The sequence below is a fragment of the Watersipora subatra genome, chromosome 6 (genome assembly GCF_963576615.1).
Source record: "Watersipora subatra chromosome 6, tzWatSuba1.1, whole genome shotgun sequence".
Lineage (NCBI taxonomy): Eukaryota > Metazoa > Bryozoa > Gymnolaemata > Cheilostomatida > Watersiporidae > Watersipora > Watersipora subatra.
This window is the reverse complement of record NC_088713.1, coordinates 58942501-58970465: the sequence shown is the minus strand read 5'-3', so window position 1 is coordinate 58970465 and position 27965 is coordinate 58942501. Positions and strand designations below refer to the sequence as shown.

The following is a 27965-nucleotide window of genomic DNA, read 5'->3' as shown; positions in this document are numbered from 1 at the left end:
TTTTAACAGAAAGTACAGATATTTTTCTATCATTTGTGATTTTATTTATTACTTCAGGTGATCTGACTGCCAGGAAGTTCAAAACTAAAATAATAAAAAATTAATAGCAATTAAGGCGCTAAAAAACCATGCCCAAACTTGCCCAAAATGATGCCATTAGTCACGTTTCCTGTCCATACCCTTTGTAATTGCCATCGGTTGTTGTGTTCAGGTTTGAGTGTTTCGCGTCTCTCTTGACATATATTTTATTTTGTATTTGCTCACCAATGTTGAAACAAAACTTCAAATACAGCCTCAGATCCATTGCTATAGATGTCTCAAATGATTTAAAGATATGTAGCTTAGAACTCGTCCCATTGTTTTTCTGTAAATCCCATGTAAACATATGAGTACCTAATGCTAATCTATATGTATATAGATCTCAGTTTGTCGGTTGTTGGTCTTTTGTTTTCTGTTGGCAATATGTCCAGCTATAGCAATTAAAATATTGTTTCTGTTATAAATATGTCCAGCTATAGCAATAAAAATCTTGTAATAAAAAATCCCCACCACAATGGAATTGAACTCGTGAAGATCAGTGCGATCTGACGATCAGTACGCGACGATTTGCAGCTGTCAAACTTTCTCGATAGTTCGCCGAGCATCAATGACAGCCTGTACAATGTTAACCATTTCGACGATGATGATTCGCAGTCATGGGTAAAGTTATCTACATTTCCGTTCATGATAATCACTGCGGGCTATTGATTCGAACACGGGACAAAAAAACGAGGTTCCTTCGAGAAAAATTTTAAAAAATTGAAAACGGAAGCAAACAATGACATATGCTAATAGTGTGAACATTGTTATCAACGACGACCATCGATGTATTTTGGCATAAACTCCCAGATACGACAATATAGTGTGAACCAGCCATATGATTTTGAATACGTCTGCCAAGAGACAAGCTGCTGGTTAAAAGACTGTATTTTTTATCTATTCAACAACATTGTAACACAGAGCTTCCTGATTCATTTTCATCGATGAACCTCAAATGACTGACAAGGACAATCAAAGGACAAGCTGACAAGGTCAATCTAGCACCAACTTGTTTTGAATGAAACAAAAAAGGCTGAAAACAATGAAAAACAGATATATTCGAAACATTTAAAAACAATTTGTTATCGGGAGGGTCATGCTAAGATGAGCCTAACGTTTTCACACAACAGCAATGTATTAAAAAAATCACTCTATGATCTTTGACTTTTTTCTTGCCTTTTTCTGTCATTATCTAATTGAACTGTTTTTTTGTGGGTAAGCGAAATGTGCAGATATTTTTTAGGATCCACGGTGTTACAATATTCACATCTGATATAGAGAGATGAAAATCTGGACTTCCATAGCCCAGTTGTTATGATGACAAATAGATTGTTTTTGTCTTCACGATTAATTTTTGCACCCCACAATCACAAATCCCACCCCTTAGGGTATGAACACCCCCCAATTAGGAAGCCCTGTCATAGTAGGACTACTTCACACCGTTTTTTCCAAGAGACATAAACCTTCACTTTTCAGCCTCGATCAAAAAAATAAATGATTAGCAGGCACTGATAACAGTGATAACATGTGCTCACCGCTTAGTTCTTTCACCATTCAGATTTCAACTAACAACATTTTCTTCTCCGTGTAATAATAATAATAAGATCCTAGCTACGATTCAAGTTTTACCCCATCCTCGCCTAGACATATTCTAAGGAATTGATGCTAGTTTGTAAGATAAACCGCTTTAAATGCAGTGAAATGAAATCCAATTTTTAAACCTTGAAGCCTTATTTGGAGTTTAAACAAACAAACAAAAGCTAGGCATGAAACCCAAAAAGTCTCTCTACTTGATAAATACAACAAACACACCATAAACCTGCATGAAACGCATTTATCTTGTGCAGATACTAAGTGAGTCGATGATTGCAGCCAAGATTACTAGAGTCGCTCTCCATTAGTAATATTTTTTTCAGTTTTCTGTAGCTACTTGATAGGCCTATGGTTACAGCTAAGGATTTTACAACTATGGCTCTTAGTAGAGTAAATATTGAGGGCTGGACTCAATGTTACATGTAGGTCATACATTTACCATCTGTGTGTGGAAAGTTTTTTTATGATCAAGAACGTATCAATCCACCCTTCAAGATGACTTCCAACCACTCAAAACAGAATGTTGCTATTCAAAATTATTTACCATCAACAGATTAGCCAGCGACCACAAGTTCATTCTGCTCACATAACACTCCTTGACAGGTGGTTGAGGGGGGTTGACTTGTTTGTACGTGACAATAGACTAAACTGAACTTGTTTTGACAATGACTTGTCTGAATGTTGTCTCTGTTCTATCATCTAAAGAGGGGATGGGGTGATCCCAGACCAGTCAAAATTCACCAACTGTCATACTGTCTATTCAAAGAGTAGTAGGAGAACACAACAATCACTCGTATTACACGCTATGAATTTTGTCGTATTTTCCATCTTCGTAGCATGTCAACGTTTCAAACATTGCATATTTAATTCTTCAAAACGACTCAAGTCTCCGATTCAAGGGGAGTATTTTTGAAAACATAGTATCAACAACGAAGCACCGCGTATGATATAAACATCGATATTCGTATTATTGCATAAATCTTTGCGATCGGATGTTGGATTTTCATTTTCTTCATTGGTGACGTCCTTACAGCATCCCTACGCAGCTCTGTTTTCAACGCACGTGTTTTAAAAATATTTTAATAATTTTAAAATACTTTTAAGACACCATTTTAAAAAATAACTCCGAATCTGGAAGAAAAATTTCTCACACGTTTTGACTTTGACATTAGATGTATTTTAATAGTGTCAATCTCGATATAAAATATGCGCCCTGCTGTAGCGAAAATCGCAACAGACTAATTTAAAACACGCGGAGTTGTACAACAATTTCTTCGTAGCATGTACCGTACTTTTTGAACAATTAACCGCACCCCAATATAAGCCGCATCTGCTTTATTTATAAAAAAATTATAATAAAACAATACATAGGCAGCACCTTTGCATAGGCCGCAGAACTTAGGACGGTGCTTTTTAACACGGCGGCAACTTTGCTGGTTAAAACGGAACAGTGCCGGCAGACACTGTTCCGTATTAATCAATGCTTTTCAACTCAGTGCCTAACGAAACAGTACCATTAGGCATTGTTTTGTTTTTTCTTTCACCGCTAGAGGCGCACTAACCGGAGATTATGGTTAATACGCCCTAGCGGTGAAAAAAACACCGCAGTTTAGCCGCACCCTTATATAAGCCACATGGCTCGAATCGTCAGAAAAAAGTAGCTGCTAGTCTAAAAAGTGTGGTAAACTCGTCAGCTACAAAAAATTAGGAGTTGTGCGACCACTCCTGCTTATCATATAAATACGTCCTCCTCATTCCTATGATTAAACCCACAACTGCGAAGATCAAAAATTCATAGCATGTAACACGAGTGAATGACTAACCTCTGATTGATGTTTAAAACTAGGCAGGTGAGCTAATCCATACACATTCAGGATGTCAAACTATCATTGATAGGCCAAACGGAGCCTTACCACATAAACACTTGACTCATTCTCACCACGTTATCCCTGATAGGCCCAACAGAGCCTTACCACATAAACACTTGCCTCATTCCCACAATGTTATCCCTGATAGGCCCAACAGAGCCTTACCACATAAACACTTGACTCATTCTCACAATGTTATCCCTGATAGGCCCAACAGAGCCTTACACTACATAAACACTTGACTCATTCTCACAATGTTATCCCTGATAGGCCCAACAGAGCCTTACCACATAAACACTTGACTCATTCTCACAATGTTATCCCTGATAGGCCCAACAGAGCCTTACACTACATGAACACTTGACTCATTCTCACAATGTTATCCCTGATAGGCCCAATGGAGCCTTACACTACATGAACACTTGACTCATTCTCACAATGTTATCCCTGATAGGCCCAACGGAGCCTTACTACATAAACACTTGACTCATTCTCACAATGTTATCCCTGATAGGCCCAACGGAGCCTTACACTACATGAACACTTGACTCATTCTCACAATGTTATCCCTGATAGGCCCAACAGAGCCTTACCACATAAACACTTGCCTCATTCCCACAATGTTATCCCTGATAGGCCCAACAGAGCCTTACCACATAAACACTTGACTCATTCTCACAATGTTATCCCTGATAGGCCCAACAGAGCCTTACCACATAAACACTTGACTCATTCTCACAATGTTATCCCTGATAGGCCCAACAGAGCCTTACACTACATGAACACTTGACTCATTCTCACAATGTTATCCCTGATAGGCCCAACGGAGCCTTACCACATAAACACTTGACTCATTCTCACCACGTTATCCCTGATAGGCCCAACAGAGTCTTACCACATAAACACTTGCCTCATTCCCACAATGTTATCCCTGATAGGCCCAACAGAGCCTTACCACATAAACACTTGACTCATTCTCACAATGTTATCCCTGATAGGCCCAACAGAGCCTTACACTACATAAACACTTGACTCATTCTCACAATGTTATCCCTGATAGGCCCAACAGAGCCTTACCACATAAACACTTGACTCATTCTCACAATGTTATCCCTGATAGGCCCAACAGAGCCTTACACTACATGAACACTTGACTCATTCTCACAATGTTATCCCTGATAGGCCCAATGGAGCCTTACACTACATGAACACTTGACTCATTCTCACAATGTTATCCCTGATAGGCCCAACGGAGCCTTACCACATAAACACTTGACTCATTCTCACAATGTTATCCCTGATAGGCCCAACGGAGCCTTACACTACATGAACACTTGACTCATTCTCACAATGTTATCCCTGATAGGCCCAACAGAGCCTTACACTACATAAACACTTGACTCATTCTCACAATGAGTCAAGGCCTCCTAGCTGCAGTGCTACTGCGCATGTGGGCCTCATCATACCTTAATATGTGGGAATTAAGCGTCTAATTATTTGTTTTTATGTAATCAATATTTTAACTATATCTTAACTTTTGCTTAACGTTGTATTTCTACTGATTGATGAAATAAAACACACACACAAAGTATTTCAAAGGAATATATAGAATATACATGTATAGTTGAGCATTCATAATAGTGTACATGTAGGCCTACTGCATATTTTCCCTTGTGGCTCAAATATATTCTGTTGATTATCTTTTTTCTATTCTCATGACCAAACACGAGCGAAGCAATTGTTTGGTAGCTTTATGATAAATGCATATGCGCACACAACTCCCGAAAAATAATCCGTCAACGGCCGTTACCAAACTCTTGTACCGAAATCCCATCAAAAAATTTAACCATTTTTGGGTAGAGTCGTTTAAGTATAATAATGATACAAAACACATATAAACCTATTTGAATATGTTACCAAGTCTTTGAAAAGTTGATGCAATATACTAAAACTAACTCATCTGATCGGATTATACATAAATAGACAGATTAATTTGGCCTAAAATCGCAATAAAAACTTGACAAGCCTATTTTAATCAAAATTAAGACCGGCCAACGAAACGCCGATAAGGCCGTGCGATAGAGAGTAGAACCATTAAGTTGTGCGCATTTCACGAGAAAAACGTGCTCATTTCACCAGTCTATGGCATTGTCCAATTGCCGAAGGTTTCCGTAATTAACGTAGAAGTACTAAAAAGTAATCATTTCTTTTTTGCCGATTCTACCGGACTCTGACATTTTGGACACTTATGATGAGTACTTTGGTATTCCAACTGATGTCCAAAGCAGTGAAAGTAAAGGAAACGACTCGATTTTATAAGATTATTATAAGATTTAATTATAAGAATAATCATTCGAATTTACAAGATCGAAGTATATAGTGACCAATGGTGTGCAATATGTTACTGTTATTATTTTTCTAAAGAATTTGTTGATGATACTACGGCTGTGCCCAATATTGCGGTACTGCCAAGCCGGCTTTAATATCTGCAAAATTAAGTAATAGGCCGACATTTTCTTATAGATATACATCTATTTCTATGACAACCAGCTAAAATTTATTTAGATTTTTAAATTCAGCATAATTTTTTAGATATAAATACAGAAATCTAGATAAATATCACAACTTCTTGATATTGGTTGCTATGATCAATGATATACAGCCCCCCCCCCCAGCCTGTGTATATTACACAACAGCTTGCCATTTCACTTCTAATATTACATTTCTCCTATTGCAGGGGATAGATATAAACATAATCTTTTCCTTTCATTATTGCTGTTTGTTGTACATAATAACACCCAGTACATTACATCTACCATTGCAGTTCTCCTATTGCACTGCAGTGCCATTTGACTGCTAATATTGCATTTCTCAACCGGCAGTACCCTTTCTTTTTTCCATTATCACGATGGTCTTGGGCTGTATGACAGGGGAATTTCTATATATTTATATTTAGTAAATCTAGCATTAGTTTTAGGTATAGTCACTCAAGAAAAACTTTTGAAGTTCTTACAATACGTCCCCCTGACAAACAGTTGTTCTACACAAAATAGTCCGAAATAAAACTGGTTGACCTAGATGATATAACAAAGATAACTATTTGTCCTACTTTAAAATCATTGAATATAGATCTTGACCATATAAAGTTAAAAAGGGGAAGGTTTGGCCTATTTAAAGCCATTATATAGACTACTTGACCTATATAAAAAGAAAGGGTGAACTGTTTGACCTTATTGAGAGAAGCTCGTGGTTGAAACAAACATAGACCACATACCTAGCGAGACCAAAATCGGCCACCTTCACTGTATTATTATCACCAACAAGACAATTCCTAGCAGCGAGATCCCTGTGTACAAAGCTGTGACTCTCCAAGTACTGCATGCCTGTAACACGAAGAGCTACTGGTCAAAATGTATTACTACATACGTTACAGTTAGTTTTTAAATAATATATTATAAATGTTATTATCTAAACAATATATTATATTATAAATGTTTAAATTTTACGATCATAATACTCATGGCCTGCCAAACATGCTCAAAACTATTTATAATGAATATGTGTTAACGGAGAAGACCTCATAGTTAGTTTGGATCTTTATTCTAATTCCATGATACCCTAAAAACCTATCAAAAGTGCTCACAAGTGCTCACAAGTGCTCCAAGAAACAATGACAGCTGAAGAAGCACTTCCTTTTCCTCAGTCAATAATAAGCAACATAGTTCTAACTTGAGCGATTGACAAAGGCTAAATGTCAGATTACAATGTAGCCTGAGAAAATAGTGTCAGCTATGCTGAAAGGGCTTCTAAGAGCAGCCCAAACTGCTGAATGAATGAGTAAATCTAAACCACGAGTAATTCCTTCTAGGCACCATTCCCTTAGTTCCGCCTCACACATGGTAGATCATTAGACATGTTAATCACCACATATCACCCGCTGACTAGTGACAAGAGACATCTAGGGGCTGCTCTCAGCCATTGATGTGCTACACACAGAATACTGTACTAAACACGCTCTGTGGTACAAGAATGTTTCTAAATGCGCAGAGGTACATGCTTGCATTAATCTGTGGTTTCCTATATATATATATCGTGCGCGAAATAAACTGGATCCCTTTGCTGGAAAACTAAATTCTCATTTACAAAATTGTTACTCATTGTTAATTTAGTCAATAGCCATAAATTATATATTGAATTTATCTAAATTCTGGGCTGTTAAATTAGGTTTTTGAATGATTATGTCGACTATATTCTGAACATTTTACTTTTTGGTTGAATGGTTGAAGACAATAATCTGTATAGATATGATCACACAATCTACATTTTTATTTGCTTTTGGCGACTTATTATTCTTATTTTCTATTTGGCAAGGTCTACAATACTAGATTTGAGAAACGAACAATTTATCACTATGTTTCCATGGTGCGCAGTACTGCGAAGCAGCACCCTCCGAAGTCAAGGGGATTGTACGTTTCCATGCTGCGCAGTGGTTTTCACCAAATTAGCCAGAGAAGAGAAGTTGTATGAATCGAATCGCCTGATGGAGAAATAGAATCGATCAGGGATACCGAACGTCATAAACGGTCTTTTATGATTCTGTCGTCATTATACTTTTATTTACAATACACATTCACAAGGTTTTACAAACCTTGACACACTTTTTACAAAGTAATATATTTTTAATAAGTATTTTTAAGTAATATATTATTTAAACGTTAATTTAGGACTTGCCACCTATTTTTCGAAAAGTGTTGGCATCGATAACAAAGTCCAGGAAAGTAATCACTTCATCATCCTCGTGAATGCAGACCATAATTAAATTTAGGTGAAAGAAGATCGGAAGAATAGAAAAAAAACAAGATGAGCAGGACAACCTTTGTACTAGTTTATGGCCCTCGAAGAATCCGTCTTCACGGCATGAGAGCTATGCGCAGCCACTGCGCAGTCGCTGTTTCCTTGCTGCGAATTTGCACTGGCTTCGCACTGATCAGTGCGCAGTGATTTCAGTGCGAAGACGTCGTTTCCATGATTCGGAGATAGCGCAACTCCGAAGCACTGCGCATCATGGAAACATAGTGATTATGTAGCTATAACTTTTAGAAACAAGAAATCATCTTATGAAACCTGGTGACATGTAATTCTTATTAGATTGGTACGAGAAATAGCATCTAACCAGACTTGGGTGCATCCCACACATTATTTGATAGGATATTCTGAATCTTGTCAAGATTTTGAATCTAGTGGTATATAATCTGTTTACTAGTAATACAGATGGAAACAATAAATTATAAGTTTAAGAATTTTGCTGAATAAGTAAAGGGGCGGGCCTAGTTTATTTTGCACACCACTGTACATCAATCGGCAACTAACTACTTGTTGTCGTCTCACTCGCCATCACCATGGCCAGCAGTATCTGGCTCGCTATGTACATAAACACCCATTTTCAGTTGTCTTTCTCACTCTGCCCATGAGCACCTACCTGCAGTTATCTGGCTTGCTATGTACATAAACACCTACCTGCAGCTATCTGGCTTGCCATGTAAATAAACACCTATCTGGCTTGCTATGTACATAAAAACCTACCTGCAGCTATCTAGTTCGCAGCGTCCATAAGCAACCAAATGCAGCTACCAGACTCACTATGTACATAAAGATCTCCCTGCAGATATCTTGCTCAATATGTAAATAAACAACCTACCTGCAGCTATCTGGCTTGCTATGTACATGAGCACCGAAGGACCCATATCCTCATGTTTTGTTTTGCGAAGATGGTCGAGAAGGTTACCGTGTGACATGTATTCAGTAATAATGTATAGCGGCGCCTGCCTTGTGCACACACCTGAAACACGGACAAACTCATGATCTGAATCTATCCAGTAACGCATTTGAGTTGAACAAATAATTGAGAATGCTACAAGAATGTTTTTGGCAGCAAATTTACTTGTATAGTCACGAAAAATAGATATGATTAATGCTGATTTGACTTGACATTTGAACTTTCCAAGTCCCGTCCAAGTCACAGTCAAGTCATGTTCAAGTCATGCCGAAGTCAGTCAAATCCCGTCGAAGTCACAGTCAAGTCCCAGTCAAATCAGTCAAGTCAAATGCAGAATATTATGACCTAAAATTGAGTCTAGTCCTCAATATTTACTCTACTAAAGTCCGTGACTGGCCGTCAGTTGGAGATTGAGATAAAAGATTGCTTCATATAGGATTTGAACCCTTGACCTTCGGCTTAGCCGCCCAATACTCTATCATCCGCGCTAATACTTCACCTTCCAGCATTGTAGAATAGTTGTGCCTATGCTCATTCTCTGTTCTTTATTGGTACAACTGATAATCTTAAAGCATACATGACGGCCAGGGTTTGATAAAATAACCAACTCAACAGACAATCAGTTTGCCACATCTGTACTGAACGAGTGGAGTTAAACTCAGTAAGAGGAATATGAGATTATGTCCAATAGCAAACTGAATCCAAAGTTGAAAAAGGTGAATGACAGTGTTTACAATGGTAGTCATAACCTAGAAAAATGACAGAGAAGATTTGACCCATCATAAAAATTGGAAAACTATTACCAATAGAGGACGACTCCAAAACCCTTAGCTGTAATCACAGATCTAATGAGTGGTTGCAAAAACTGAAAAACCATTACTGACTAAGGACGACTCCAATAATCTTAGCAGCCATCATAGACCTACCAAATAGTTGCAGAAAATTTAAAAACTATTACTAATGGAAGACGACTCCAATAATCTCAGCTGTAATCATAGACTCACCTAATAGCTGCACAAGATTAGGATGTTTCATGCGTTTCATCACTCCAGCCTCAGCAAGGAAGTCAGCGATGTTCATGTGTTCTTCTCTTAAAGTCTTAACAGCGACCGTCCTATTGTATTTCATCCAGAAAGCCTCATAGACATCGCCATACTGTCCACCACCCAACCGATGCTTCATTTGGATGTCTGTGCGCTCAATCTACAAATATGACAAACTATGAGATGAGAATCATTATAAATTTACAACAGATTTGATTCAAAGGGTGACAATTGCCCTACATTGTTTGTTTTAATTTAGAAAAAATCATTTGTTGAAAGATGCTGACATGCTGACAGATATATGTTAGTAACAACCATGTCCACAAGACATTTCATATAATACTAAATGTTGTGAGCTGATGGCAATGACCCAAAAGTCAGACTTTTTCAAACCCCAAACAAACGAACACAAAATAGGGATAAAAAGTGCTACAAATCTGCGGCTATGAACACCTGTCAAACATGTTTGTTTGAGGCAAAAACACTGAGCCTTAATCTATTTGTGTTTTTGATTTGATTTTTATTGCGTAATAATAACATGACAATATGAGTAAAAAAATACACAGAGTAGCAATAGGACATGCCAGATAGCCAGAGGCTAGAGTCAAGGCAGCCCCAGCAAGCAGTAGGAAAAGAAACAGAATCAGCGATAAGCGCACACTCCGGAGCACCAGAGTCAGGAAGGACAGTCCCAGGACGCCCACAGGCGCTCTACCAACTTCGCCTTCAGCTGACCCGGAGCAGAGCCCGCACAATCACTCAAAAATTTATTATATAATTTCATTGCACTAAAAAATATCGATCTCTGTCCCTTAGAAGACAAACACTTTTTCAACTTTAATTGATTTTTACTTTTTAAACGGGTATCTTGACAATGATCTATCATAAAATCTTGCAACTCTTCCATGGGGAAAGAATTTGTTAAAAACATTAGCAGGCGATACTGGAATAAAATTTCAATTGGCATTATTTTTAAAATTTAAAAATTTTTGGAAACTGTTTGATTTGGTTTAAAATTGAGTATTATTCTGATTGCCTTTTTTTGCATGATTAAAAGTTTGTTTAAATCAGTTTTGTTGCCGTGGCCCCAAAACTCGATTCCATAAATTAAAAGAGAATAGAAAAAACTGTAGTACAAATTGATCATGGTTGATTTGTCTAGGTAGGGGCGAATGAAACGTAATATTAGTAATATGTAATTAAGTTTTTTGATGAGACTTTGGATGTGTTTTTTAAAAGTCAAGTTGTTGTCTAACGTGATACCTAAAAATTGAGTCGAATCTTTGATTTGTAGTTGAGAATTGTTTAAAGAAAGGCTTAGATTATAATTTTGAGTGTTTTTAGACGGATTTTTGAAAACTACTTGAAATGTTTTACTGTTGTTTAAAATGAGTCTGTTTGATAGGCACCATTCATTAATAATATTTAATTCCTCTTGGAGTTTAGAATTATCTGTTGAAAATATATTGGTGTCATCTGCGAATAAAATACAATCCAAAGCAGGTGCAGCATTTACTAAGTCATTTATAAAAATTAAAAATAAGAGGGGTCCTAAAATTGATCCTTGTGGGACACCAATCGTAATTGCCCTCATTTGCGAACAATCAGTATCTGTTTTGGTAAATTGAAATCTATTTTGGAGATAACTTTGAATAAGAGAGGAAGACTTTACACTAAAATTGTAGTAAAAAAGTTTGTCAATTAAAATTTTGTGATTAATCGTATCGAATGCCTTTGAAAAATCCAAAAATACGCCCTGAGTTATATTACTTTGATCTAAATTAGTATATAAAAATTCCATTAGACTGTTTATTGCTGTAGTGGTGCTTTTACCTTTTCTAAAACCAAATTGTTTAGGCGACAAGATGTTATTGGTTTCTAAAAAATCCCGTATTTGCAAAGACAAACATTTCTCTAAAATTTTTGATAAAGCAGGAAGAATGGAAATGGGCCGGTAATTAGATGGATCTGTTCTATTTCCTTTTTTAAATAATGGAGTCACGCGAGCTATTTTTAAACAATTTGGGAAATTAGATTGTTGTATAACAAGATTTATAAGATGTGTTAAAACTGGAATTAGGACTAGTTTATTTTCTTTTATTGCACGGAGAGAAATCCTATCATAGCCGGTTGCTTTAGGAAGACTGAAAGAATCAATTATTTGCAGTGTTTGGTAGGGGTCAATTATCTGGAAGCTAAAATCAATATCATTTACACAGTTGTCCATAAATTTAGAAAAGTGAATATCGGAAAGTGGCAACTCATTGGCCAGTTTATTACCAACATTTACGAAATGATCATTTAAGGTCTCAGCTATATCTTGCGAGTCTGTTAGGAGTTTTCCATCTTTGTTTATGCTCGTTGGGCTATCTGAATTTTTAGAGTCTCTATTTAACAATCTGTTTATGAATTTCCACTTTTCGTTTTGATTATTTTTACATTTATCAAATTCTTTTTTATAGAATTTAGTCTTCGCAGTTTTAATTTCATTTGTGACTAAATTTCTGAAACTGTGGTAAGAGGTGTGGAGCGAAGTATTGAAAGGTTCTTTTTTGCATTTAATGTGCAATTTTCTTCGCTTATTTATCTGTTTAAGTAGATGGTGATTCATCCAAGGTTTTAAAAAGTTGAGCTTTTTCTGATTTGTGGAAATTAATTTTTTCTTCCCAGCTATTTTTATTAAATTTTGGAACGACAAAGAAAAGGATTCAAAGCTTTTGTTAACATCAGAGCAATCCATTATCGCCCGCCAATCTTGTTCAGCAAGCTTGATTGCTAGCTGATCATAGTCAATAATGAAAATGGATAAATTTGAACGCTTGGGAATTTTGATTTTAAACTCAATTGATGCAAAAACTGGTTGATGGTCAGAAATATTAAAATCTATTGTTGCAAAATGTATTTTCTTTTCGTTGAATTAAGTTAAACGTTTGTATCGTACCATCTACCATATCGCTGCTTGCGAGCTATTCACAAGAGAATAGGCTTGCATTTTTAATTAAGCTGCAGCTTTTTTGTCAGACTAGAAAACAAAAAACAGTAATAATGATTTAACTTGATTGAATGATCCTAGCTTTTGACAACACAGAATATCGCCAACATTAATATTGCACATATCCAAGCCTAGGTGCTAAATACTTCAGGCCTGTTTTGCTTCGTTACTATAAGTAAAAATTGTCATGCCGACGTTGTAACCTTTTGAAATATTTTGCCCATAAGCCAAACTTTAAACTTAATACTTCATGTATTTCTAACGAAATGAAAGAGAGCATTGAAATGCTAGTTTATACAAGTAGCTTATCTAGAACAACGGGAACGGTGGGTTTTTATAATTTCTGCAGATATCCAAGATGATATCAGCTATTGCCTAGACAGCAATACAAATGCATCATCGGCATTGATGGAAAATAGCATCGCGCATCATACAGTTCAAGGGAGACAAATCCAAATAAGATTACCCTTATTGGAAGCTTAAAAAGATTCTTTAGACACTGAATACAACATTGATCATTGTTGATAGCTGCAAGTGAAATGCTCCATTTATGATAGTTATTACAGCATCAGCACATACATTAAAACTGTAATAATCTCAGTCTATATATAAATGTCAATATTTGTATGAGGTAAAGTTTTAGCAATGAAAAACCATCATCGTACTGGATTTGAATTCGCACCATTCAAACCACAAGTTTACTAACAAGCGCGTGTAACCACAAGGTTAAGGCGTTCTTATCATTTCCATCGCTCTTATATATGCTAGCTGTGCTTCCCGGCGTTGCCCAAGTATTAAAAATCCGCTTATAAACAATGAGAAGTAATGAGAGTTGCCTGCCCCTTGCTATTAGCCTGGCAGATTGCCAATAGAATTTTTTAGTAAGCTAACTAATGACAATCACTTACTTAAGCAATCATCCTGCGTGGTATGCAAAGCCATTGGGTATGTGCTCCCATATAGCGACTTATATCGGCTAGCTATCAACTCATTATCTGTGGACTATTGGGTAGGGTGTTGGACTGGCCAACGATAGGGTCTGGAACCGGCGGTAGGGACCGGCGGTAGGGTCCGGCGGTAGGGTCCGGCGGTAGGGTCCGGCGGTAGGGACCGGCGGTAGGGACCGGCGGTAGGTCTGAATGGTAGGGAATGGCCAACAGCAGAATCAAATCTTCTTCCATACGTATTATTTATTCCAAGATTTTAATAGCTATAGCCGGAATGCATACATATGGACATACTTTGAAAAGCATATATCGAAGTACTGTATATCCTTTTCGCGATTGCACATGGTAAATGTGTACTTTTTACTGATATGATATTAATATTACCTTTCGCGTTTGTTATTTTTTGAATTTTTTTAAAAAGCAAATTTTTTACCATTACTTGTTTTTTAATTTGTAATTTTCAAATGTGCCGTTTCAATTTCAAATGCGCCGTTACACTCCTATTTTCGGTTTGGATAAATCTGTAAAAGCTCAATGCTTTTCACATGGGCGATTGTGCTATCTGGAGTAAAATTGCCTCTACATTCTCTCTCTCTGTTCAGTCAGACAAAGTACCAGACAAAGACAGTCTTATACCTCATTTGTACCAGTACTGAGAGGTATCAGTATCACCCATCAAAACCTTGAATACAATGAGCTTCTGCTGCAACAGTAACCTTTACATACACACACTTCCATGTACTCATTGTTTGCTTTTTTCTCCTAATTTATTTGAACTACACAAAAACACTTTTCACGATATGAAGTTCAAAAGTTAAAATGGCAATTGTTGTAGGGGAGAGTGGGCACATTGCAACATGGGGCACGTTGAAACACACCTCAAATTTCTTGCTTGTTTACATCATTTTGAATTCTTACTTCAATATCTAAAGCGCTTTCTAGATCATCTTATAAGATATCCTGATTGCATGAAATAAAAAGAACAGCAATTCAGGTAAGCCGTGATTTTGTAAAATTTATTGGTAATTTTTTGCCTTTTTATTTTATATCCAAATTTAAAGAATTGCATATATTCTTTGTACATCATCCCATGTTAACAAAAGTCAGTGGAGGCAGCTATAGACATGTTATTTTCACAATTCACTCACCAACTTCATGATATTACATGATCCTGAGATCGGATAACCATTTTGGTTGCTCAGAATCATTTGGGGAGGGGAGGTTGAAACACAAAGGGAATGAGAACAAGTTGCAACATGCTTTAATGATAAAAATAGAGGGGCAAGTTGCAACATGTCTCAACTTGCCACTCGATTTTTCTAAAGGGAACAGCTCGAGCAGGTTGGAACAAACCTCGATGACATAGCTAAAAGTTAATCATCACGATGAACCCCTAAATTTCTGGAAAATATTCATGTCATGACTGCAAATGCTAACATAAAGAAAAGTTTGATCTTTAGACCAACATGTACATATGTTTTGTTGTACTGAGTAAGATTGTTTGGCATGATTGCTGTACACAGTATTTTGAAGTTCATAGCTAACTCTTTTCAAGTTTTTCTTGCTCAAATAATTAGTGGAAATTTGAATTTTTTGGCAAAAAATAAAATTCAAGAAAACAATTCTAAAACTAAAATTCATCATGAAAATCAAAGACGCTTCAACGTGCCACACGGGGTGTTTCAACGTGCAACATAGGGTGTTTCAATGTGCCACACGGGGTGTTTCAATATGCCACACAGGGTGTTTCAATATGCCACATAGGGTGCTTCAACGTAGCCCCTACTGGGGCACGTTGACACACCAATTATGCAATTAGTACTTTTGTGATATTTCCCAAAGTATACAACCAGCAGAATTGGCATTTGGCATCCATTTGTAAAACATTTCTGCATTCTTTGTGATTATCTATTGTATATTCCAAATGTTACGGCCAAAAATTCAGTTTTTGTTGCAACGTGCCCTACCCTCCTCCATAAGTTAAATAAAAAATTTTCTGCGCAGAGACTTGTTTAATACCCGTGCAACACCGTGCATTCATCTAGTCTTTACTATAATAAGAGCCGTGTCTGTCTAAACCACACTAAGTGTGTTAAGGGAATAAAACTGGGAAATTCGGTCTATCAGCCAGGCAGATTACCAGCTACGCCGCTCTAACACCTTGTGGCACTTTAGAATAATTATGCTTATAGTTATTACACCTGATGATATCTCACAGCACTCGGGGCTGCCAGTGTAATGGTAATAAGTAAAATCAAGACGGAAGAGTGATTAGTAATAAAAGTGATTAGTAATAAGTCGGAGACTTAAGCAAGACGGAAGAGTGACGCACAGACAAAAGTGGCACGCGGATAAACATGCTCACCTCCCACTTGTCCTCCTTTGGACTGACGCCATAGACCGTGGGCTTACTTTCCTTAGGAGCCGGGTACAGCAGGGTGGTTACCAACCCGTCCTGCATCGTACTGTGATGATGAACTAGCTCGGCTAAAGTGCTGAACTTATGCTCAGGGGTGACAAACCTGAATGACCAAAATAATACTGTTTTAAAAATGGCAACATTTCACTCTATCCAAATTGATGAACTCATGAGCTTGTCGACAACACAAGGATTACACAAGACTTGCTAAACTGGAATAGTAGCAGTAAATGGTGTTCATTATATGTTATACAATATTTAAGACATTACACACTATCACTGTTTTTATTATGTGAATGATGCAAATTTGGAGTTGTGCGCCCATAGAGTTACAGTGCGATAAGTTTGACAATGGGCACTTGCATATTGTAGATTAATGTGCCGCTTTGTTAAAAAAGATGAGGAATTCTACTCCAGATGTCATTGCGGTGCACTCCTGTCTCATCAATTTGGAATAGGAAAAACTGAAACGTGGAAAATGTTTAAAATGGAATAGACAGTGCGACAGTTTCTTGCACATCATTCACAAGTGCCGTTTCCGTCTTTTGCAAGCATGAAACATCCGAAAAAAATCTGCAAGTAACAAGACTCGTGGATTTTTACCATTTCCATTTTACACACTTGCACATTTTACACACATAAGCGAACGGTGTTCATTTTATGAGGAGTTCATTTCAAAAACCAGTTATTTCCGATTTTAGCATTTTTCACAAACAAGAAAATTTTGTATACTCAATATTGTTCAATATAATTGGCATATTTTTTAGATAATTTTCAAGAAAAATGACAAAGCAAGCTTATACTTTCTTTTTGTTGAACAATTTTGTCAAGAACCATGGTAAACAGCCAAGACTTCTGCATTTTTTTTCAAAAGCAGTTATTTCCTGAAATAACTGCTTTTGACATGAAAGAATCAGCAACCCGTGATTTAAACAATAAGTCTTAGATAATAGTCTGACTTTAACCACAGCTTTAGGTGAACTAATAATTAATGCGCACTAGTTACAAGCGGTGACCTAACATGTTATATACAATAATATCTCGAAAATAAAAACATACCGTATATCGTTTTACTGTAAAACGCATCTTATTTAGAAAGAAATTCTCTACAAGATATGTATAAAATTGTTTAGTAAATCTCACTCTCACAACTTTTTTTTGCATTGAACAAACGGGGTGTGTTTCTTATATCTATGAAAATAACAATCTGGTTTAGCCGTTTTGAAAAATAATTAAAAATGAAATTGTTAAGCCAAAATTTTTTTTATTGGTTGCACATGATTGGCAGTAAAGTTGTTTAAGACATCATTTGATTAGTCTAGCTAATGTTTGGGTCTTGTAATGAAAAGAAAAGTGACACCCTATTAATAAGGCGATCCATCGACTTATGGTCTGTACTTATATTACTGTGCAAGCCGATACATTGGCTTGCGAAAGAGGCAATGGCAAAAATAGTAGTAGATTACTACTACTAGCACCAGTTAACTTTTGTACTAAACACAAACAAACATGCATTGTGTTTGATGGGATTGTTTAATTTTTCTTTGCCTTCTGCAATTTGGTTAAATTTTGGTTTCAAGCCAATTTAACAGTAAAAGGTTTAAATTAATTACCTTCTACATTCTCTTTGTTCTTTTTAGCAGGTCGGGTTATTGGCACAGGTTCTTCCAAAAAGTCATTTAATATTGCTACAGTATAATTACTTGCTAAAGATGCATCCATCATGAAAGCACAGGCAGTGGAGAGATAGCTTGCATAACTAAGTCAATGAATCAAAAAGTTGACCTAGTTTTACAACAACCAATTGAAAAGAAAGCACAAAAATAACTGCTTTTGGAATGAAACCCAATAGGAAATAACTGGTTTTGGAACAAAACCAAGATTTTAGTGGGTGAAATGTATGAAAAATAATTAGTTTAGGAACAAAAACTCCATTGAACAAGGTACTCATATTATTAGAGTATAATTTAAGATTAAAAAGTCAAAAAGTGCCAAAAATGGAAATAACTGGTTTTGGAAATGAACTCCTCATATGTTATACAATATTCAAGACATTACACACTATCACTGTTTCCATTATGTGAATGATGCAAATTTGGAGTTGTGCACCCATTGAGTTACCATATTATACATGCGTTTCAATGTGCATTTGCATGTTTCGGCTTAATGCGTTGCTTTGCTAGAAATAATAAGGAACTCTACTCCATATATCATAGCGGGGCACGCCTGCCTCATCGAGTTGAAATAGGAAAGACTGAAACGCGGAAAACGTTTAAAATGGAATAGACAGTGCAGCATTTTCTTCTGTTTGCGAGCTATTCATGAGAGAATAGGTTTGCATTTTTAATTAAGCTGCAGCTCTTTTAGTCAGATTAAAAAATAAAAAGCTGTAATTATGATTTTTCTTGATTGACATGATTAAATGATGCCAGATTTTAGCAACACAAAATGTTACCATCACTAATACCATCACCCACTTTGCATAATTCACATTTATTTCCAACTTTCGCAGACATGGAACATCCGATAAAAACCTGCGAGTAATACAACTCGTGGATTCTTATCATTTCCATTTTGCCCATAACACAAACTTGCGGATTACCCGCTTCATGGAAACATAGTGTATATCTTAGTAAACGGAACAAGTAACAGAATCTTAGTAACAGAACAGTATCGGCTAGCAGTCCACTTTTACAATCCACTTTTACATTTTTTCGTCAATGTAGATGCACTCTTTTGATATTGCGACAAAGCCCAACACAACAGAAACGGACACAAGTAAAATTTAGAGCTTCACGATTTCGAAAAATCATCAAACAATTTGATTAGATATTGTAAATTTGCCATATCAAATTGTGAAACGTCTATTTACAGACGATTCGTAATATATCACGATATTGTTATGTAAAAAAACTTGCAATTTAAAAAAAAAATTTATTGATATATTTTAACTTAAGAAACTGTTTTGTGTTCATGATAAATAGAAACATTTATTTCGTGAATGCCTGTATGAGTGGAAGGCCATGAAATGATCTTATTACATGTAGAAGCTTAGAAGGCCTAGACTTAGTTCCAGTATCGCTCACTCTGAAAATTGACAAGCGTGAGATAAATCGCCATTAAAATATTATGCTATTTTATATGATTAGCAAAATCTCTATAAATGGTGGGATTTTCAAATCGTCTACCTTCAAAATCACTATCAAACATTCAAATTGCATATTGTGAAACTCTAGTAAAACCAGACATGCAGAATAATTTCCAAGAGTGAGATAAGATCAATTGAATCAACAAAGGTCACAAGGTCATGCACACTGCAACTGATTACACAAGGTCATGCGAATAAGTAAATGTATACACAAGGTCATAAAGTGGATATAATAACTGGTCACTGAAGAGGAAGTGGGACAGTTAGCCTTACTTTCTGCCATCGTTGTCATCATTGATACGGTAGTGAAACACTCGTCCCTCAAATCTCAATGATATAGAGCACTGGCCCGGACTGCTCTCGCTCTCTCGAACAAGGAAGCTGCCATTGATTCCACTACTGAGGAGATATTCGGCAGCGTTTCTCGATATGGGGCCATGGTACCTGTAGGTTGAACATAAAGAGACATGCGACACAAATGATAACCATGAGAAAGCACATATATAGCGTTGAATGCCCACTACGTATATAGGGAGGGAGCAACGACAGTAACAAATGTGAAGCCTGTGTACCATGAGAATTTATCGAGGCTGTTGACGGGTGCTATGTAGTTGCTTGGCACCCAACCACTCTCTCCATTTCCCTTTCGCACTTCACACCACTCCTCCGAGTCGTTGTATCCCAACATCACCATTTGACTGCCTGCAATAAGAAGATAACTTCCCATCAGAGGTAATATCATGTACGACCTCATGTCTGGGCTTTCTGCCTAGCATGACTTTTGCTGAAAATTTGGTAGACAAAGGTTTGAACCAAACCAATTGAAGATCGACAAAAATATAGCCACAAATCGATATTGCAACAGCTTATTGGCAAAAAATGGATCGAAACGTTAGTAAATGATTAATCGTTAAAAAAATTATAAAAGAAAGTCATGTTTAAAATATTAACCCAATGTGTCAAAAAACATCTGCAGCCGTCACAGAGCAATGAATATGGCAGGCAGGTTGCACACATGCAAAAAGGTGTTTCTACCAATAAATAAATGTTTAAATAAATAAATTCAATAAATGTTACAACAAAAGCAAAACTAGAAAAATAAAATCATAGAATTAGAGGAAGTATGCCATACTGACATGGCCGCCACAATTATTGTCTAGACGTTCATAAACACAGAGTGTGACGTCAAAACAAGGAACCATCTTGTCAAATATTAAAAGCCATCTGACAAATTTTACAACTTTTTCCAGATTGATTCTATAACTTGATTCTATGGCAGTTTACAAGGATGAAAGTTCAGACTTTTATGGATTTGATAACTGAAAAAATACCTCAAGCCCTACACGGCGACTGCCCCTGCATTTACATCATTGATATTCATGTTGGCGCATTCTTACAATGACCACCCTTCAAGGTCGAAACCCACGTAAAAAAATTGATTCATGATATCGATGATAACCCGCCTCGCTGCTTTATGAAAATAGTTTGCTGAATCTAAGTTGGAAAATAAAATCTGAAAAACAACTAAAAAATGCAAAACAAAATAATTAAAATGCATAAATATACAAAAAAATTATACTACAAGCATTATTATAAGTTGTTCTGTAGTAGCAGTGAGCGGACACGCAAATGTGCCTCATATGTGTAATCCACTCTGCATTGACTTTTATTCTGGTCCACAGGCTAATGGTTAGAAGGAGACGTACAGCATGTGCTAAATTGAGCAAAAGACAAGGTCTACGCAATTTGTGAATATGGAGGATATGCCTTGTGGATTACTTGTTAACCGTTTGACCGAAATGCTGAGCGTATGTAGGATTATGTACTTTGACTGCCTATCATACTGATATCATATCTGATAGCTAAATACCTAATGTGATTGACAATGAGTTATCATTGCTTTATCTCCAAATTCAGATTTGTTTGTCATTGTTTGAAATTGCCATAATGCCTGAGAGACATACATAATAGTGAGTGATTCGCTATTCAATCTAACAAGCTTAAGTAAGCTGTGCGCAAGAACTCAGGTACATGAATCATATGGGAGTGTTACTGAAACGCTTTAGTACGACTAAAACGTTTAATGCTGTTCATTACATGTATGTACTATGAGAATACACCCTTAACCCTTTGAACCTGAAACGGCCGGCCTTCCGGCATTTTCCGGTTTTCCAGCATTCACATGGCTCTGTTTACAAAAGCTGTTTCTAAGTAACAGCGTAAACTAATCAAATTAATTTTTTTGCACAGGATGTTAGACCAGAAATCTCCCTTCCATTTCTAACCATTTTTTAATATTTTTGTCTACTTCCTTCGTTATAAAAACAAATTCTATTAGAACGATATCGCGAAAAAATCGACACGATTGGTTCGTAGGTTATAAATGATTGTGATGCAAATAAAGAATTTTATGACAGGCCTACCATTTATAATTTTCCAGTATATTTTGAGTCATGAAATGATGATGAACATGTGCTCGATAGATATGATACTACTGTAAATGTGTTTAACGAGTTTTTTTTAAATCGTACTTTCACAACTTTAGCCAGAATAAGGGTGAAGTACTGTTTTTTTTCTGTTTGATGACATTTGCTGTGGATTGCCCGACTTTTTTACTGGTGTTTTACCACATAACATTGTATTATGAGCCCATTTAGATATATTTAATAAAAGTTTAAAAACTTTGGATCGTTGGACAAATTGGCCAGGGTTACTGACACGCATTGACAAGCACGGCCAGGGTTCAAAGGGTTAATGCTACCCAATATCATATGCTAAACAAACATGTAATAATGAATCATTTTTATCATTATATGAACTACTATGTAAGAATCCATCAAATCCACAGCTAGAAGTGTCAAAACATACAAAAAGTGTCTAGAAAAAATTATGAAAAACCTTCCGTTTTCAAATGTTGAATTATGCCTGTATCCTTTTGCTTTGTGATCAAACCCTTTCATATTTCCGAGTTCTGACCATAAAAAGCAAGCTTAACCTATCCATCGTTAACATACATGCAAAAAAACTTGTTATTCTAAGAGGCATATTTACAATAATTTTAATAAATAAGAAACAAAAATTATAAAAAACAAAAGTAACGTATGAATAATAAATACAATATGTAATAAATATAATATATAAATGATAATTATAATATACAAATATTAAATATAGTATACAAATAATAAATATTATATCAATTTATATCAAATTTGGCGGTTGGTGTACTGAATACGTCGGGATAACGAAGATGCCGGTATGCTATTCGCCGAAATCCCTCCCACAACGCCTAAAACAGCTATTTTATAACAACTTACTATTTTATACAAGCCTCATACAACAGCTAAGATGTGCAGCTGAACAGAACAAAGGAATAAGGTATGACCGCATAGGTAAAAAAGTGGTGTGCTTGAGTCTTAAAACTGAGCTGAACGCACAATGCAATCAAAAAAGTAGTAACAGAGTTGCAAGTCGTATATTGACCAATAAGAGCAGCTAACACTGTATGATGACGAGATGGGCTGACACATGCTGTCGACACATACACAAAATTATTGCTCATGTGAAAATAATGCATTGGAATCGTCTTCTTGTGACTATTCCTTAAGTTTTCCATATCTAGTAAGTATCAAATAGGAATATTTCTATGCCATCAGATAGCATGAAGTAGAGAGAAAATGAAGATACTGCGAAAGGAAGGAAATATCTATGACTAACCGTCGCTTAAACGACATACAGTAATACTTCAACTTACGAGTGCTCCAACGTACGAGAAACTTGAGATACGAGCCAGCTTTTAAGCAAGTTTTAGCACTAACATACGAGCCATGTTTGAGATACGAGCGCGTGAGTCAGTTGCCAAGTATGCCGAAGGTGTTTTATGAAAACAGCATCACACTGTATTTTTCAACTGCTCAGGTTATACCTTTGTACCGTGTTTTTGTGCGCGAGTTTCAGTGCAGAATTATGTGAATTAAAAGTACTCTGCGTTGACCGAAAGTTTGCCAGTAAAATGAAAGATAATACAAAGAAAAAAGCAAATGATAACAGTTGATATTAAACGGAAAATTATCGAAAATATGCGAAATGTGTATGCGTGATTGAGCTAGCTCAGCAATATGACAGAAATACATCCACAATTATCAAACAGAAGGATTATATTCAGGGCATTTAGTTCGCCAAAGGACTAACCATAGTTTCTGAATGGCGCAGCGATCTTCGCGACCGCTGATGGAGAGACTGCTCAGGCATTGGATAAAAGATAAACAATTGGCCGGTGACAGCGTAACTGAAACGATGCTACGTGAAAAGGCCGGTGCTATCTATCAAAACTAAAAAAATAGACATTCGGACAAGTTGGCTAGTGGTGGTGCATTAATCATTTGTGACGACACCTGTGTTCGTCCTAATCGCAACATGTTGAAAGGGCGACAAAGGCGAACGTATTTAGATAGATTTATCTTAAAACGGCCGACTAGCCATGAAAGCGAAACAAAGGAAAAAATTAGCTAACCACCGAGAAACTTCCAACTACGAACGTTAAAGAAATTTTAATTACGTTAAGTTAAAAATGAAAGTTTGCTTTTAGGTTTACTTTTAGGTTTGCTTCTGAGTTTGTCTTTTAAGACATTGATACAATCCAAATTTATCAAAGTCAACTGTTGTAATGAAGGATAACTTATATCTCCCTCCCTGGCAAATGCTAGCGTTAGCTGCTATTGTATGTATTTAATTTTACATTTTAATTAATCACATTTCCTTGTATCATTTTTTAATTGTTGCTTTTTGAAAGCATGTGGTAAATTATGACAACAACCAACATGTTCTTTCTGTTACAATATCTTGTTTTGAGTGTTTTATTTGCTTTTTTAGAGTATGGAAACCAATCAATATATATTTAATTGTTCTATATATAAATAAATTGCACCAACATGCGAGTAAATTAACGTACGAGCTCAGTCTCGGAACGCATTAAGCTCGTAAGTTGAAGTATGACTGTATACACTTCCTAAATTTCTGCACAGAGATTGGAACAAGATATGAACTAAGGATATGATTCTCCTTCACAGATCTCAGTCTAACAGTTACTTCAAACAATTGAAGTACTTACGAAGACATCCGCTATAGAAGGTAGTTGCACGAAAGCTGCTTTAATATTCCAGCTATAGAGCAACTCGTTACCTTTTTCTATAGAGAGCTGGTTGTCTCCTCCAGCCTGAAAATCGTACAGCGCAACAAATAGACTCGGGTCGTCTGGAGCCGTACCCTGTTGTAGCAAGTTTTCCCGAGAGTTCCATTTTGCCAGAAATGGGCTCTCTGCATGAAAGGTTCCGATCCGAGAATTGTGGCTAGGTGTCTGTAGACTCAAGCTATCTGCAGACAGGAAGAATCGTGAATTATGGACTGTTATCATTTTTATCCTGTGACCAGCCCTTAATGATGTTTTAACAGATGATAGAGCGTAGAATGCACAATGCCAGACAAGCATGACTCAGTGCATCTGATCGCATTAAACACAACAGCACAATAACATTTCAAATCAAAGGAAGAATAAGCAGGGGCCGCTGAGAAATATTGTTAAACAAAAGGATGAATCTCTACAGCCATTACGGTGTACTATGGACGACCTCCATCATATCACCTGCATAATAACACTGAAATAACTAGCGACTACTTCCTTGAACCAACTAACAGCAAAAACAGAGGCCATGGATATGCCGCTCTGATACCAACCACAAATCTAACCGGAAAGTTGAAAATGAGCACTCGTAGACATACAAGATCTGTACTGCATTTAAAACCTATAAGCTATTGCATCCACTCCACAAACGTGTGGTCAATCGGGTAGCTGCCATTAAATGCCATTTTAATGTCAACAAATGCATTGGCATAGCAGCAGGAGATAGCTAACACCACTTTCTGCATATAATAAGCATGACCTACGAGAAAGGACATTATAACAGGAAGTTCAACAGCTGTTGAAGCTGATGAAACACTGAAGCAAATAGTGAAATGAAAACTGAATTAGAGGTCATATGCAATCACAGACAGTGTAACAGCTAGCATGAAGGGATAAGAAGATACTTTTCTCTTGGGACTCAAAGTTTGAAAGTTGAGAATTTTTTTATATGCTATATACAATTTCAGAATTGTGGGCGAGTAGAAATATGCAAGCGACCAAGTTTATAATAATTTAACAAGGGGAAACAACTACTGTGCGCAAACATGGTGACACGAAAGAGGATTATATGAGATAACCCAGTTGAGCTGGCATTAGTCGTAGTAACTGATGCGGACTATGCATCCTCGCTGAGATTACATGCTTTGAATACTTGTCCTTGATGATGACCTCTTATGCATAGAAATGTGAAAATTGATGATAATTCCTCAAAGAAAATTTCTGAAAAACGAGTTCATCACCGAATGACTAAAAAGTCGTTAAAAATTTTAACCGACGGAAGCGAGATTATGTTTGCATCCAAGACTGGCTGGTGTGATTTCTACAGGTGTCATAAATGGGCCTTTTAACTTTCAATAAAAGAAATCCGTATAATGTAACTTTAATCTAAAACTAAAACTTTAAAAAACTATTAAAAACATGGAAGTGTTTTGAAATTGTAAATAAATAGAGATTAACAAACAGAGAATATAACAAGCAGAGAATATAACAAGCAGAGAATGTAACAAGCAGAGAATGTAACAGGTAAGTGAAATGTATTGGACAGTTTGTGAGACTAGTTAGGTTTCAGTGTGACAGGAATTTATGAAATTTGGCTACCGACAGCCTTTTTCCGGCTGCATGAAAACCTTCTTCCAAATATTTATTTTAAAAAGCAATGACTTGCATCAAGAATGTCTTTAAAACGCAATGAATGTTCGTCTGCAACTCTAACTAATAACTCTAACTGCGACTCTAAAACAATGAGTCAGACATGCCCCGAAAACTTCCTACATGTATCTGGAAGTTACATATGATTGTAACAGTGTATGATTTGACAGCTTGAATCTGTCAAGGATTATACCCGTCTGATAACGATGTTTATTTGACCGTCCCCAACTGTAAACAAATATTATTGCGAGAAATAGTAAACAAGAGAAGTTTCACACAGTTGAACTGAACTACTGAGGTGATATTACATGACTTGACAGTTTCAAACGTCTGTTTATAAGTGATTTGCAAGTCCTGGTATGGTAGATACTCATAGTGCAATCATCTTACTAGCTTAACCAAGCATTCCGAGGGAGTGGTAACCTGGTGTCATGAATAAACTCTATCTATGGACTTTTTACTAGACTTCAATAGAAAACAGCCTCTTATCTTCAAGTTCCAGCGAATTATAATCAATGCATCACAAATTGGTTAAGACAGGGACACTTCAAAATTAATTACCTGATTCTGACTGATTCAGAGTTAATACACAACCTATATATTATAAGCGCAAGTAGTTATCCTAGACCTTTGTTCAAAAGTAATTCTATGACTAAACATACATAGGATGAAGTAAAATTCAAAGCTATAAAAACAATCCATCATTTTTTTTACGTCATCATTTTTTTTACGCCCATGCGCTCATTCACGAAAAAGCTGCCATATGTGTAGAAAACGATCATTTTTCTTTTATTTAATAGTACTTTTTGGTGTTGTTTTGATACTATAATAAAAAAATTACTAACAAAAGCATCATTTTCAAATATTTATTGCAAAAGCTTCGTGTTTTTAACGATAAAACTGTCTATAAAGATGGCCGACAACGATAAAATTACGTCACGAAAAAAAGAAGGATACACTAATGAGTGGAGTAATTGTTCAAAATAAAACTTCGTTATAAAATTGTCAAATGAATTCTAGTCCAAGTTCTATATTACATAAAAATATATACAAAGATAAACTATAACCTTTACTAAAGGTGATTTCAATGGTTATGGCTGGTTTGTTAAAGCAAATAGCAGGTCAATTAGAGCTCCAAAACACCTAAAATTACTATTGTGCCGACTTTTCATATTCACAAGCTCTATAAAAGTAAACTATTTCATCTCGGAGGTCAGCCAACATAGCAACTATTTCAGGGTTCACCAACTTGCACTATGATAAGAAATTGAC

General features: G+C 36.2%; 1 protein-coding gene across 4 annotated transcripts in view; it reads right to left on the bottom strand.

Moving 5' to 3' along the window:
* LOC137398950 (tyrosine-protein kinase Abl-like) overlaps nt 1-27965 on the bottom strand; it is a 69289-nt gene that overhangs the window by 38861 nt on the left and 2463 nt on the right. For all 4 annotated transcript variants that reach the window (XM_068085116.1, XM_068085118.1, XM_068085117.1 and 1 more), the window contains exons 2-8: nt 25046-25237; nt 20437-20566; nt 20138-20308; nt 16663-16819; nt 10320-10518; nt 9238-9378; nt 6814-6922 (exon numbers count right to left, since the gene is read on the bottom strand). In XM_068085116.1, coding sequence (XP_067941217.1) covers nt 6814-6922; nt 9238-9378; nt 10320-10518; nt 16663-16819; nt 20138-20308; nt 20437-20566; nt 25046-25237 — 1099 coding nt within the window. The remainder of the gene's footprint in view (nt 1-6813; nt 6923-9237; nt 9379-10319; nt 10519-16662; nt 16820-20137; nt 20309-20436; nt 20567-25045; nt 25238-27965) is intronic.